Raw genomic sequence first — 15,875 nt, forward strand, 5'->3', positions numbered from 1 at the left:
ACATGTCAATGCAAAGAGATGAGTTTGATATACATTGTCTGTATCTTGATAGGCTAACTTATTATATAATTCTCTGTATCTTGATAGGCTAACTTATTATGTAATTCTCTGTATCTTGATAGGCTAACGTATTATGTAATTCAAGGCAGTAAATGAATTTGAAGCAGATGCTAGCCGGAACATACAGAGACATGAATACACTTAAATGCATGAACATACAGTTCAAACACCCCCACTCATAGACTGTTAAATATTACATGTTTGTTCAGTAAAAGTGAAGGTATTCATCAGCTGTTATGTCTATTGGATAAATATCACCCACAATAAAACCAGTCTGGGTCTATGTTTGACATTCAGGTTGTATGAATCCTGGCCTTCTCTCTTGAAACCCCAATAAAAGGTTTCCACACCCAGTCAAGCTTTTAACTTTGTGACTATCCCAGGGATTCAGCTTTTACAGGCACATTTAACATTTCTAGAGAAAATTGGTCATCGTGTAGCTCAAGACTTGTTCATGATCCAGGAGGTTGAGAAATGTGTAATCGGTTGTTCTATAACATGCTAATACTATAACATGCTAATACATAATTTAATCCTGCACTGTAAAAAAACAAATCTAGTTGTTTAAACTAAATATTGTTAAGTAACTGATTCCACAGCCTTTTTAAGTTTACTCAACTTTTCGATTAAAAAAGCTACCAGAACTTAACATTTTTATTTGGCCCAAACTTAGCTGGAGAAAACTCTGGCAAAAATGAAGTCAACTTAAAATGATGTGCTTGCTCAACTTGTCTCAAATGTTCATTCAACTAGAAATTATTATTTGGGCATCTTCACAAAAAAAAGGCTGTGGAACAACTTACACACGTAATGCTTTTGACATAAAATGTTTTCAATGTACATACAGTGCATTCGGAAAGTATCCACACCCCTTCTCTTTTTCCACATTTTGTTACTTTACAGCCTTATTCTAAAATTGATTAAATTGTTTTTTTTTTATCATCAATCTACACATAATACCCCATAATGATGAAGCAAAAACAGGTTTAGTCAATTTTGCTAATTTATAAAAAATAAACAACAGAAATACCACATTTACATAAGTATTCAGACCCTTTACTCAGTACTTTGTTGAAGTACCTTTGGCAGTGATTACAGCCTTGAGTCTTCTTGGATATGATGCTACAAGCTTGGCACACCTGTATTTGGGATGTTATTCCCATTCTTCTCTGCAGATCCTCTCAAGCTCTGTCAGGTTGGATGGGGAACGTCGCTGCACAGCTATTTTCAGGTCTCTCCAGAGATGTTTGATCGGGTTCAAGTCCGGGCGCTGGCTGGGCCACTCAACGACATTCAGAGACTTGTCCAGAAGCCACTCCTGTGTTGTCTTAGTTGTGTGCTTAGAGTCGTTGTCCTGTTGGAAGGTGAACCTTCTCCCCAGTCTGAGGTCCTGAGCGCTCTGGAGCAGGTTTTCATCAAGGATCTCTCTGTACTTTTCATCTTTCCCTTGATCCTGACTAGTCTCCCAGTCCCTACCGCTGAAAAACATCTCCACCGCATGATGCTGCCACCACCATGCATCACCGTAGGGATGGTGACAGATTTCATCCAGATGTGACGGTTGGCATTCAGGCCAGAAAGTTCAATCTTGGTTTCATCAGACCAGGGAATCTTGTTTCTCATGGTCTGAGAGTCTTTAGGTGCCTTTTGGAAAAATCCAAGCTGGCTGTCATGTGCCTTTTAGTGAGGAGTTGCTTCCGTCTGGCCACTACCATAAAGGCCTGATTGGTGGAGTGCTGCATAGATGGTTGTCCTTCTGGAAGGTTCTCTCATCTCCACAGAGGAACTCTGGAGCTCTGTCAGAGTGACCATCAGCTGTTGGTCACCTCCCTGACCAATACCCTTCTCTCCCGATTGCTCAGTTTGGACAGGCAGCCAGCTCTAGGAAGAGTCTTGCTGGTTACAAACTTCTCCCATTTAAGAATGAAGGAGGCCACTGTGTTCTTGGGGACCTTCAATGCTGCAGACATTTTTTGGTAACTTTCCCCAGATCTGTGCCTCGACACAATCTTGTCTCGAGCTCCACAGACAATTCCCAGCAACCTCATGGATTGGATTTTGCTCTGACATGCACTGTCAACTGTGGGACCTTAAATAGAGAGGTGTGTGGCTTTCCAAACCATGTCCAATCAATTGAATTTACTACAGGTGGACTCCAATCAAGTTGTAGAAACATTTCAAGGATGATCAATGGAAACAGGATGCACCTGAGCTCAATTTCGAGTCTCATAGCAAAGGGTCTGAATACTTATGCAAATAAGGTATTTCAGTTTTTTATTTGTAATAAATTTGCTAACATTTCTAAAAAACCTGTTTTCGTTTTGTCATTATCTGGTATTGTGTGTAGATTGATGAGGAAAAAACGATTTAATCCATTTTATAATAAGGCTGTAACGTAACAAAATGTGGAAAAAGTGAAGGGGTCTGGATACTTTCCGAATGCACTGTATTTGACATACGTTGACGTTGATTTACACAGTAATTATTTTTCAACATGTTCTCGCCTTGGATTTCAAGTCACAATCTCTTCATTCACGGCATACCGTACTTCCTGCTACGCCACCATGTCTGTGTCAATGACTGATTTCACACATTGTACTTCAAAGTAAATCTCAGCTCTGTTGAAAGTACACTCCAGTAAAACTATTATATTTATCATAGTTATTAAAGAATAACATTAAAACAGTAATCTGCTCCATCAACATCAGGCAACGATACATAAAACCCTACAATTGCTGAAATAAGTCAATCAAATAAATGATAAGAGAACAGTCCGATTAACTGATGATTGACACAGATATGGTGGTGTAGACGGGAGATTGGAATGCTTTGAACCCGAAAAGTTGTGAGTTCAAATCCCAGGTGAGGACACATTCCAGTTAAATAATAACTACTGTAAAAATGAACATGCACAATGTCAACCTGTGTTAAATATGAACACTACCGGTCAAACGTTTTAGTACACCTACTCATTCAAGGGTTTTTCTTCATTTTTACTATGTTCTACATTGTAGAGTAATAGTGAAGACATGAAAACTGTGAAATAACACATATGGAATCATGTAGTAACCAAAAAAGTGTTAAAGAAATCTAAATATATTTTATATTTGAGATTCTTCAAATAGCCACATTTTGCCTTGATGACAGCTTTGCACACTCTTGGCATTCTCTCAACCAGCTTCATGAGGTAGTCACCTGGAATGCATTTCAATTAACAGGTGTGCCTTTTTAAAAGTTCATTTGTGGAATTTCTTTCCTTCTTAATGCATAAGAGCCAGTCAGCTGTGTTGTGACTAGGTCGGGTGTTCTACAGAAGAGCCATGTTTGGTAAAAGACTAAGTCCATATTATGGTAAGAGCAGTTCAAATAATCAAAGAGAAACGACAGTCCATCATTACTTTAAGACATGAAGGTCAGTCAATACGGAAATTTCAAAATTTTTAAAAGTGTCTTCAAGTGCAGTTGCAAAAACCATAATTTGCTATGATGAAACTGGCTCCCATGAGGACCACCACAGGAATGGAAGACCGAGTTAGCTCTGCTACAGAGGATACAGTGGCTTGCGAAAGTATTCACCCCCCTTGGCATTTTTCCTATTTTGTTGCCTTACAACCTCCAATTAAAATGTATTTTTTGGGGGGCTTTGTATCATTTGATTTACACAACATGCATACCACTTTGAAGATGCAAAATATGTTTTGTTGCGAAACAAACAAGAAATAAGACAAAAAAACAGAAAACTTGAGCGTGTATAACTACTCACCCCCCAAAGTCAATACGTTGTAGAGCCACCTTTTGCAGCAATTACAGCTGCAAGTCTCTATAAGCTTGGCACATCCAGCCACTGGGATTTTGCCCATTCTTAAAAGGCAAAACTGCTCCAGCTCCTTCAAGTTGGATGGGTTCCGCTGGTGTACAGCAATCTTTAAGTCATACCACAAATTCTCAATTGGATTGAGGTCTGGGCTTTGACTAGGCCATTCCAAGACATTTAAATGTTTCCCCTTAAACCACTCGAGTGTTGCTTTAACAGTATAAATAGGGTCCTTGTCCTGCTGGAAGGTGAACCTCTATCCCAGTCTCAAATCTCTGGAAGACTGAAACAGGTTTCCCTCAAGAATTTCCCTGTATTTAGTGCCATCCATCAGTCCTTCAATTCTGACCAGTTTGAAAGTCCCTGCCGATGAAAAACATCCCCACAGAATGATGCTGCCACCACCATGCTTCACTGTGGGGATGGTGTTCTCGGGGTGATGCGAGGTGTTGGGTTTGCGCCAGGCATAGCGTTTTCCTTCCCACATACCTTTTGGCAAACACCAAACGTGTTTGCTTATTTTTTTCTTTAAGCAATGGCTTTTTTCTGGCCACTCTTCTGTAAGCCCAGCTCTGTGGAGTGTATGGCTTAAAGTGGTCCTATGGACAGATACTCCAATCTCCGCTGTGGAGCTTTGCAGCTCCTTCGGGTTATCTTTGGTCTTTTTGTTGCCTCTCTGATTAATGCCCTCCTTGCCTGATCCATAAGTTTTGGTGGGCGGCCCACTCTTGGCAGGTTTGTTGTGGTGCCATATTCTTTCTTTTTTTATATTGGATTTAATGGTGCTCTTTGGGATGTTCAAAGTTTCTGATATTTTTTTATAACCCAACCCTGATCTGTACTTCTCCACAACTTTGTCCCTGACCTGTTTCGAGAGCTCCTTGGTCTTCATGGTGTCGCTTGCTTGGTGGTGCCCCTTGCTTAGTGGTGTTGCAGACTCTGGGGCCTTTTGGAACAGGTGTATATATACTGAGATCATGTGACACTTAGATTAGATTGCACACAGGTGGACTTTATTTAACTAATTATGTGACTTCTGAAGGTAATTGGTTGCACCAGATCTTATTTAGGGTCTTCATAGCAAAGGGGGTGAATACAGATCCACGCACCACTTTTCTTTTTTGTTTTTTTAAAAACAGTTATTTTTTAAATTTCACTTCACTAATTTGGACTATTTTGTGTATGTTCAATACATGAAATCCAAATAAAAAATCAATTTAAATGACAGGTTGTAATTCAACAAAATAGGAAAACCGCCAAGGGGGATGAATACTTTTGCAAGGCACTATAAGTTCATAAGAGATACCCGCCTCAGAAATTGCAGCCCAAATAAATGTTTAAGAGAGTTCAATAGACATCAACATCAACTGTTCAGAGGAGACTGTGAATCAGGCCTTCATGATCAAATTGCTGCAAAGAAACCACCACTAAAGGACACCAATAATAAGAAAAGACTTGCTTATGCCAAGAAACACAAGCAATAGACATTAGACCAGTGGAAATGTGTCCTTTGATCTGGAGTCCAAATTGGAGATTTTTGGTTCCAACCACTGTCTTTGTGAGATACGGTGTGGGATGATCTCTGTATGTGTATTTCCCACCGTAAAGCATGGAGGAGGAGGTGTTATGGTGTGGGGGTGCTTTGCTGGTGACACTGTCTGTGATTTATTTAGAATTCAAGGCACACTTAACCAGCATGGCTACCACAGCATTCTGCAGCGATACTCCATCCCATCTGGTTTGGGCTTAGTAGGACTATCATTTGTTTTTCAACAGAACAATGACCCAACACACCTCCAGGCTGTGTAAGGGCTATTTTACCAAGGAGGAGACTGATGGAGCGTTGACCTGGCCTCCACAATCCCCCGACCTCAACCTGAGATGTTTTGGGATGAGTCGGACCGCAGAGTGAAGGAAAAGCAGCCAACAAGTGCTCAGCATATGTGGGAACTCCTTCAAGACTGTTGGAAAAGCATTCCAGGTGAAGCTGGTTGAGAGAATGCCAAGAGTGTGCAAAGCTGTCATCAAGGCAAAGGGTGGCTATTTGAAGAATCTCAAATATGAAATATATTTTCATTTGTTTAACACTTTTTTGGTTACTACATGATTCCATATTTGTTATTTCATAGTTTTGATGTCATCACTATTATTGTGCAATGTAGAAAATAGTAAAAAATAAAGAAAAGCCCTTGAATGAGTAGGTGTTTTAAAACTTTTGACCGTTAGTGTATGTTGAAAATGTTGTATGTTAAAAGCAATGTTTGTGTCTGTAACCAGTTACACAGACTTGTTTAGTTAAGATGCCCAAATAATAGTTGTATGAACATATGAGACAAGTTGAACAAACACATAATTTGATGTTTACTGAATTTTTTGCCTAAGTTTTCTAAAGTTGGCGCTAGGTTTGGGCCAACTAAACATTTCAAGTTCAGTTAACACTTTAACCGAAAAGGTTGGTAAACTAAAATAGGCTGTGGAACCAGTTACTTAATAATAATTAGTTGAAACAACTGTATATTTTTTTACGGTGTGTTCATCAACTATAAATATAATAGAGTAAGATCCTTATCTCCGTGTAACAGTTTCACAATGAAAAAGAAACGTAAATTATGTACATACTAGTGTATGCAAAACAAAAACATAAAAAACACATTATCATGTTAGGAAATAATCGCATCAAATAAATTTTATTATTTATATAATGTGGCAAAAACTGGTTGAATCAACTTTGTGTCCATGTCATTTCAACCCCAAAAATCTGTTAGATGACGTTGAATCAACATGGAAAACTGATTGGATTTGCAAAAAGTCATCAACGTAAGGGCATTTTGTATTTCTTTCACCCAATTGTTAACCTAAATCCAATGACATGGTGAAATGTTTTGTTGATTTCATGTTGAATTCACGGTACTTGACAACTCAACCAAATGTAAATCAAAACTAGACGCTGAACTGACGTCTGTACCCAGTGGATAATGTCATAGCCAGCCAATGTACAGAAGTAATGGTTTCAGTCGAGTCTGGTTTGGATAGCTCTTACTAATGATGCAACGGTCAGTCGCGCAGGGAATAACGCGCAATGCGCCGCGAGCCACCATAATCCCCAAATGGGAGCCCTTGCAAAACACAAATAACAAATCTGAATTTTCCAACTGTCAGTTTTTTGTTCAGTTGTATTCACAATTTATTATAATCGGCTTAAGTATATATTACATATTAAACCTGAATTTGAGTATTGCGCAACGTTAGCCACTTTGTAAAAATGGAGGTCCCCATAATAACATCATTACATAAAGGTTTATCGTGCCCTAAATTGCATCATATGAATGCATTTACACATATAACACCACACAAGGGTATCTGTATTGTATGCTGTATTGTATAGAGCAATAATGCAAACAAAATAGGACATGGAAGACATATTTTCAGGATATGCAAAATCTGAAGCGTAAGAGTTTATGGAAAGCTTTTTTAAAGTCATCATTGGACATGGTATATATAATTGGATTGATTAACGAGTTGAGATAACCAAGCCAGGTGAAAAAGTCAAACAACTCGGGGTAAAAACAAGTTTCACAGGCGGCCACCACCAGGGTGTATATGAAAAATGGCAACCAGCATATAATGTATGCGCCTAATATTATTCCCAATGTTTTGGTCGCTTTCCTCTCTCTAGCAGCTGAGATCTTTTTCTTCTCCAAAAGTGCGTCGGACACGGTTACTTTCACACGGTTCTTACTTGCCAAGGACCCCGTGTCACTGAAGTGGGTATCGTGTCTTTTACACTGAGAAGATGATGTCGATGCCACAGATCCAGGGGAGTTGGTGATCAGGTGCGCTGAAGTGAGTCTTTTCCCTACCTTTTTGGGTGACTGTTTCAAAATGATCTTACGTGCTTCTAAGTATATCCTTCCATAAAGCACAATAAGCAGCAGAGTAGGGATGTAGAATGCTCCAAACGTGGAGTAAATAGTGTAGAAAATGTGATCCGTGTTGACATTGCATTCAGTTAACTCCTCCGCTTTCACCTGACGCCAGAAAAGCGGGGGCAGTGAGATGGAGATAGCGATGACCCAGGCGGTCAGGATCATTCCCGCCGCGCGCGCTGGCGTGCGCTTTTTGGAGTACTCAACGGCGTCTGTTATTGCCCAGTATCGATCCAAAGCGATTATGCATAAGTGAAGGATAGAAGCAGTGCAGCATGTTATATCTGAGGATAACCAAATGTCACACGTAACTTGTCCCAAAGTCCAGGTGTGACTCATCGTGTACAAGACGCATATTGGCATCACCAAAATGGACACCAAGAGGTCGGTGACAGCTAGAGACGCTATGAGAAAGTTTGCTGGAGTGTGCAGTTTCTTAGACTGATAAATCGTTGCAATGACAAATGCGTTGGATAAAGTAGTAGCGAGTGTGACAACGAAGAGAATCACTGCCAAACTGGTTTGATAAGCCAAACTCTCATCATTTTCATCAAGCTCTGAAGATTCTGTCACATTGGTATCGTTTGTGATATTCATCATTTGTCCATATAATGCAGGAGTTGGCTGGAGTTGATTTGAGCGCTCCATCCCCTTAGTCGTTTTTCTCCATCACTGATTGATTCATCATTTTGAAACAGTGCGGTCAGTCCAAAGAGAAGGGATATTCTTCTTATGTTGCCAAGTCTCCAACATCCATTTTTTCTTTAAAAAATGTCAATCAATCTAGTAAAGTATTTTAGGACAGGAAAACATTGTTGTCCGTTTCTTCTTCATTTTTTTTCATTGCAGAAGCGACCCAATTATAATTGTTGATGTAAAAAAAGGATTTTGAAGTATATATCCATTATGTTCTCTGGAAAATGTATTGCAACGTCTGTCCTCAACTGTTTTAACAGTTTAGCTATCTAAACAAAAGAAATAGTATGTATATAGAACGTTTATCAAAATTAACATTGAGACTGATGAAAGAACAATGACTTGCAGCCATTTGACATATTGTAGCAACTGCAAGCTTACCATTTGCATTGTAATCCTTGTCTTCTGGAGTTGTCTTACAGGCTGCTTCAGTTGAATGGTGAGGAGACCTCCACTCTTGGTTTTATACAGCTGCTGCTGCCTGCCTCTGACAGCAAACATAAACATGCAGCATTGATCACAGTGATTCTTCTGGAGAGGTGAGCACATCTCCACTGGGTCATAGTGCCCCCTATTTCTACCTGTCACCATGAGTCATGTATTTACCCTTTATCATTAATATCCATGTTTACTAGACCTATATTGAACCTGAACAATACATAAACGATAGACAACTAGAGATAAAACAATTTCAACATAGAATAGACCCATCACTTCCTACATCTGTCAAATCAATGGCCACTCATGGTTTGAGTAAGTACATTACCGGAGGCATTGTATACCTTTACTGCATTTAGACAATAGGCCTACATATCACATCAAATCATTCATTTAATTTCCAACATGTATAGTAGGCTACAATGTTCTTGAGCTACGTGTATCTTCAGATATTATGTATTGTGCTGGGATTGGGAGACTGCAGAGCCATTTTCATATAAAAATGATTCATGTTCTCCAATAAAAGAGAAGATTCTTCCACTTTGTGTGAAAGTGTAGTCATTTATTTGGCAGGTAGGAGTAGAGGTGGGACTGTATTCCCAGTGGAGGGATATGTGAAGGTGAAGCCTCTCTCCTCCATCGTATCATGTGCACCAGAGTGCAGGGTTTACTTTAAGCTTGTTTGATTCGATCTTATTGGAGTTTTTGCAGCTTGAGTCAGGCAAATGTAGAGTGGAGAACATTCTTTAATATCACAAATCATAATGATTGTCATGGTGTCTTTCAAGTGTGTGCCAGGATAGAAACTACATTTAAAAAATATTGCTTTGCAAATGAGACGCATAAGGACAGGGAGAGACCGTCATTGACCAGCATTGATGATACTATTAGGAAACAATACCAATGCATGAGGGAAAATGCTTTGATCCTTTGTGAATGAAAGAGTACTTTCTTAGTGTCAGGCTATGATCAAAGTAAACATACATGTATTCCATTACATATTGTGGCACAATCTGTGCTGTCGGTGAGAGAGAGACTTGGAGTGCACTTGTCTGATTGAAATTGTGGTTTTGATTGCTCACCATCGAACCCTTTCCTCCAATCAGTCACAAAGCCAAGCATAATGAAAATGATATTTCAATTTGTACTTCCAGGGGCGTCATGCACCCCAAACATCTGAGGGGGCACAAAGTACACAAGGATTGCTGGGAGGTAGTCCGCAGGGGGCTATGCACCCCATCAAGAAGTTGGAGAATTTAGCATTTTTCAAACACCTGAAACAGTTTTTCCTGCAATCTAGAGCCATAATTATTATGCTTAATAATTATTCTATGTAAAAAAAAATACATGTATTTTTCTGCATACAGTATCTAAGCATACCTCTTGAGCTGTCTGCATACTCCTGACTGGTGGTTTTTTTTTTAAGAAACTAAATATGCTTCTCTTCAGCTCTGCTTAAATCTGGGAAAAATACCAACATGTACATGTTTGTGAGAGTCTCATCTTTCCATAGAGTGGTCATACTTGTTTGTAGACCGTTCGGACGCTACAGATGTTTTGTGAGAAGACCGATTTTCGGGATTTCTCCTGGTCTGACAGACACCGCTGTAGCTTGGCCACCTTCCACTGAGATGCGGAAGGTCGACATTGGCGGATGCTGTGAATTGAGACAGTTATCTCTAGTTTAAACAGATTTTGATGAGGATTTCTTTATTATGCTAAGTGCATTTCCGTGGGGCGCGGACATCAACTTTAGGGCGTTTTAAAGAAACTAAATATGCTTCTCTGCATCTCTGCTCCAATCTGGATAAAATATTGAAAGGATTGTGAGTTTTATTCAGTACATTTGGTAAATGCTTGATTTTCTAAAGTATTTTCTAGACAAGCTAGCTACTCTGACTTTATTGATAGTTATGAGGTTGGAAGATTAGGGACCTATCTGGGCTAAAATTGCTAGGTGGCTGGTAGTGTCTTGGTCAGTTTCTCCATAATTAAAAAGTTTAGGTGTAATAACAATGTTCATGCTAGTAATAATAAACATGCCCAAGGATCGCTGTGCCCTTTTGGTACAGATACAATGGATTTATATGACAATTTATTTATTTCTGTTTCATAATTTGCAGAGACTGAAAACATTATGTCATGTAAAAAAAGGTCTGGAAGAAAACATTCCAGCATTATTATTTTTTATATTAAACTTCTTCCAATACGATATGGACCATTGGGCCTGCAACATATATTTATAGTGCATGTAATATATTTTTGAAAGGGGACACATCAAAGGCATAACTTTTTTACTAAGTAAATATCTCCATAAATGACAGCAATCAGCTTTTAAATGATGGTATATGATGTATATTCATTTTTATTTTACCTTTATTTAACTAGGCAAGTGTAACGACTGGGGACCAAGACGCGGCATGTGACGTGCTCATATTTACTTTTATTTAACTCAAAATCAAACAAACAACAAAATGACCGTAAACAGTCCCGTCAGGTGCAACATACACAAAACAGGAAACAACCACCCACAAAACACAGGAAAAAAACACCCCTACTAAATAGGACCTTCAATTAGAGGCAACGAGGAACAGCTGCCTCCAATTGAAGGTCAACCCAAGAAACTTAAACATAGAAATAGACACACTAGAACAAACATAGAAATATACTAACATAGAACATAAACCAAAAACCCCGAAACACATAAAACAAACACCCCCTGCCACGCCCTGACCAAACTACAATAACAAATAATAATGACGGCCTAGGAACAGTGGGTTAACCACAAGCTCACTAGTCGAGAGTTCCGTCTCACTACTTATCCCCAAATCTCACCAGCCACTAGGTGCCACTGGCTACACAATGTAACATCAACAGGGGTATTTGGATTATTGCTGACTATTTTGTGTAGATCGTTGTCAAAAAAGTACAATGAAATCAATTTTAATCCAACTTTGTAACACAACAAAATGTGGAAAAAGTCGAGGGGTGTTTACTCTCTGAAGGCACTGTATATTTAAGAGCAGGTATTCCCAAACTGGGGTACGTGCAATTGCCGTCAGGGGTACGCCAAATGCAAATGTGATTCACATCTTCACATTTTCAAACAGTCCATTTATATTTTCCAAAGGGACTATACATTTGGGTGAGGATTTTTCTCTCGCCTGAGTAGCCTCGTTTCACTGCCAAAAATAAAATTAAACCATCTAGTGTTCAGCGAAATAACAACACAATGTCAAATACAGGTAGCCTAGTCAAATAATTAACATCCAGTCACATTAACCGTTACTCTCTCGCGGGAATTCCACTAACGGTTCATACGTAGCCAAACGTAGCTGCAGCTCATTCCGTTTGTTCGATAATTGATAAATGGTTAAAAAAAAGTAAGGCCCGCATCCATAGAGACACATACCAGCTCTACTGGTAGTACTGCTACTACCAGCAGTACTGCTACTACCAGCAGTACTGCTACTACCAGCAGTACTACACCTGCACCTGTCAACGACACAAGTTGTTCTGCTTCCACGAGCACAACCAATGCTAGCATCAGTAATTCTACATTAGTTGTTAGCCCAGCTAGCATGGACACTGACAGTTGTGAATCTGATGCAGCCGAAGAGCTACTGCTCCTTTACCCGGGAAAGTACTGATGGCGCAAAAGTCATGACAGGGAGACATAGTGGAGTGGTAACGCGCGTGCAAGCAGTTACTCCCGATGCTACTTGGGTACACTACAGCATCCACCGAGAGGCGCTTGTTGCCAAGGGAATGCCTGACAGCTTGAAAGACGTTTTGGACACTACAGTGGAAATGGATAACTTTGTTAAAGCAAGGCCCCTGAACTCTCGTGTATTTTCTGCACTATGCAATGATATAGGCAGCGACCGTGTAACGCTTTTACAACATACAGAAGTGCGCTGGTTATCAAGGGGCAAAGTATTGACACGTTTTTTTGAATTGCGAGAGAAGCTTAAAGTTTTCTTTACTGACCATAATTTTCACTTGTCTGATTTTCACTTTAATCCCCTGCCTCCAGTCCACATACCGATATCTGAACAAGAGAGCCTCATTGAAATTGCAACAAGTGGTTCTGTGAAAATGTTATTCAATCAGAAGCCACTGCCAGATTTCTGGATTGGACTGCGCTCAGATTATCCTGCCTTGGCAAATCGCGCTGTTAACACACTGATGCCCTTTGCAACCACGTACCTATATAAGAGTGGATTCTCGGTCCTCACTAGCATGAAAACTAAATACAGGCACAGACTGTGTGTGGGAAATGTTTTAAGACTGAGACTCTCTCCAATACAACCCTACATTGCAGAGTTATGTGCATCCTTTCAAGCACACCCTTCTCATTATCCTGTGGTGAGTTATTCACAATTTTTGATGAACAAATAAGGTTTTATATGTAAGATGGTTAAATAAAGAGATAAATAATTGACTATTATTATATTATTATTTGTGCCCTGGTCCTATAAAAGCTATTTGTCACTTCCCACGAGCCGAGGTCAGAGCGATCCTCGACATGCCAAACCCGTCTGATGCAAAAGGAGTACAGCGTCTCATTGGTTTTGCAAACTATCTTGCAAAGTTCATGCCACACCTATCAGCAGTCTGTGAGCCTCTGCGCCGGTTGCTGGACAAAGACACACCATGGCACTGGCTACCCAAGCACGAGGCTGCGGTGCAGGAGATGAAATCTCTGGCTTCATCCATGCCAGTGTTGCGCTACTACGACGTCACGAAGCCTGTCACAATCCAGAGCGACTCCAGCCAAAGGGGACTTGGATGCTGCCTTATGCGGGAAGGCCAGCCTGTTTGCCTCGAGAGCGTCGGGAGACCAGACAGGACTTTGGAGGCTGGGCACATGCCTACAGAGATTTGCACCACGTTCTTACCTGGTGGATGTTGGTGGCTCCCTCTATCGTCGCAATCGGGAGGATCTGCGCGTAGCAGAGCAGACAAACCAGAAAACGCCATACACTCACCTAGATGAACGGATCACAGTCCAGGCCTAAGGGTAAGGGGCGTAGAATTGAGACATGAGCCAACTGAGGGTGAGGCTTCAACCCCACCAAGCTCTCCAGCTCGTGGCCCTAATCCTACCCCTGTCAGAGCCAATACTTACTCACGGGTGGGTCGGCTGTGCAAGCCAACGGACAGGCTTACTCTGTAAGCAAGAGACTGTGTTAACTTGTCCTCTGTTTATGAAAAAAAAGAAAAGAAAAAGGAAGATAACAACTGAAGTAAAAAGAAAATGTCATGCTTTTTCAATTGTTATGACTTGACTGTTAAGAACTTAATGTTATGCCGCTATGTTTGCACTTTCTATTGAAAAGGATGATGTTACGGAGTCTAGTTGATAGGTAATCTACTAGCCGGACTGTTCCCCGGACTCGTGTAGGGGTTTGTACAATGCATGAACAAGGCTATTGAACTTGACATTGGTGTCTGTCTTTATTCCTTTATCCAACATATCATACTGAAACAATGTTGTTCCAATGTAGGTCTTAGTTTCAACTACAAATTCTGTTTGTAAATGGCATCAATGGAGGTGATTTGATTTCCTAGAAAACATAAAAGAAAATGTTTTTTCTTGCAATCATGTGATATGACAGTATGCATCTGAAGTAAGAATACAGTGTCATTTTACAACCCGTAATGATGAAGGGAAGACTGGCTTTTAAAATGTAATCATTGATCATTAACCAGGATTATTTCCAAGGCAATATGTTACCTACTGTTATATAATAGACATGACTAACTAGAGGGTTGCTGGCTAGTAGGAGTGTAGGCTGAGTAGACTCGTGACACACACACACACAATGCCTGGTTGTGGGGCCGCCCATGGACAGGTGTATGTGAGGAACTGATAGAGGGGAGAATGGCTGTGGCACAAGAACAGGCACTGTCCTTGGGTGTCTGACTCTCGGGTACACACATGAAGATAAGCTAGAAGACAACTATGCTTGGCAACAAAGATGCGTCTAGAGGCTGGGACCAGCCTGCACGCCAACGATAGGATGAGTAAGTTTAAACCACGCTCATCCTCCCTCTGACAGGCCAGCAGTGAGCAGGAACTATCTCTGTCAGAGTATATAATGAAGAACTTATGATGTCATTTTCAGTTCTCTGTTTGCCCTGCGAGGTATTACAGTGAACCCGTATATAAGAAGATTGCATTTACCATTTATTCTGCTTGACTAATTCTATTAATAAACAGCTGAAAATATATTCAGTAGCCTAGTGTTAAATTTTGTTCTGATACCAGAATTGAATTGACGCAGCCCTAACACTACCCTGACGGAAATGTTGCATTATCTGGTTAAACAAAGGTGAGCCATGTGTTGGCAAAAATGTATGTCCTGAACCTGGTTTCCCGATAGCGATGGAATTTAGGCTTACAAGTGTTTTAACGGTGCAGCTACCCCAAAACGGACGAATATGTAACATGCGTTTCCCAAAACACCACAGTGCATCGTTGGAGAATGTGTCGAAATTTATAGGATTCTAAGGCAGCACTGCTCTCTGATCAGCTTTCTCCATTCAAATCTTACCTTAACATTATAATTATTTCACAATACTGACGATGGACCAGCTCCTAAAGAGATATCACATAATGGCGGCAAATATTGAGGCATCTTATTCTAATGCTTACCCTATAGTAATGCACTCAATCACAGTTTCATTTGGCACAACAATGCGCATGTTGTTAGACATCATTAAATATATTGAGGCAAAAATTACAGACAGTGTAACCTACAAATAGAACTCAATTGATTGAACATTACATTTATTTAAATATGATTGAAATATATAGGCCTACTGTATTTATTTTTTATGCAGTCATCTCGGTTTTCATTTTAAGCATATTTTTATCCTTCGCTTGTTCAATTGCAAAGACATTGGCAACTTTGTATTTGTAGTCAACTTCGTTC

At 40.0% G+C, this 15,875-nt stretch overlaps 1 protein-coding gene across 1 annotated transcript; it reads right to left on the reverse strand.

Annotated features, from left to right (window-relative positions):
* Window positions 1-7,223: 7,223 nt before the first annotated feature.
* LOC115162737 (5-hydroxytryptamine receptor 1B-like) lies at window positions 7,224-8,448 on the reverse strand. The gene has a single exon (XM_029714194.1). The coding sequence runs from the start codon at window positions 8,446-8,448 to the stop codon at window positions 7,300-7,302; it is 1,149 nt and encodes a 382-aa protein (XP_029570054.1). The 3' UTR covers window positions 7,224-7,299.
* Window positions 8,449-15,875: the final 7,427 nt, after the last annotated feature.

The sequence above is a fragment of the Salmo trutta genome, chromosome 25 (genome assembly GCF_901001165.1).
Source record: "Salmo trutta chromosome 25, fSalTru1.1, whole genome shotgun sequence".
In the NCBI taxonomy this organism is placed as follows: domain Eukaryota; kingdom Metazoa; phylum Chordata; class Actinopteri; order Salmoniformes; family Salmonidae; genus Salmo; species Salmo trutta.

What these genes read in the sequence shown, in the direction of transcription:
- LOC115162737 (XM_029714194.1), bottom strand. Translation starts at nt 8,448, where the DNA reads ATGGAGCGCTCAAATCAACTCCAGCCAACTCCTGCATTATATGGACAA.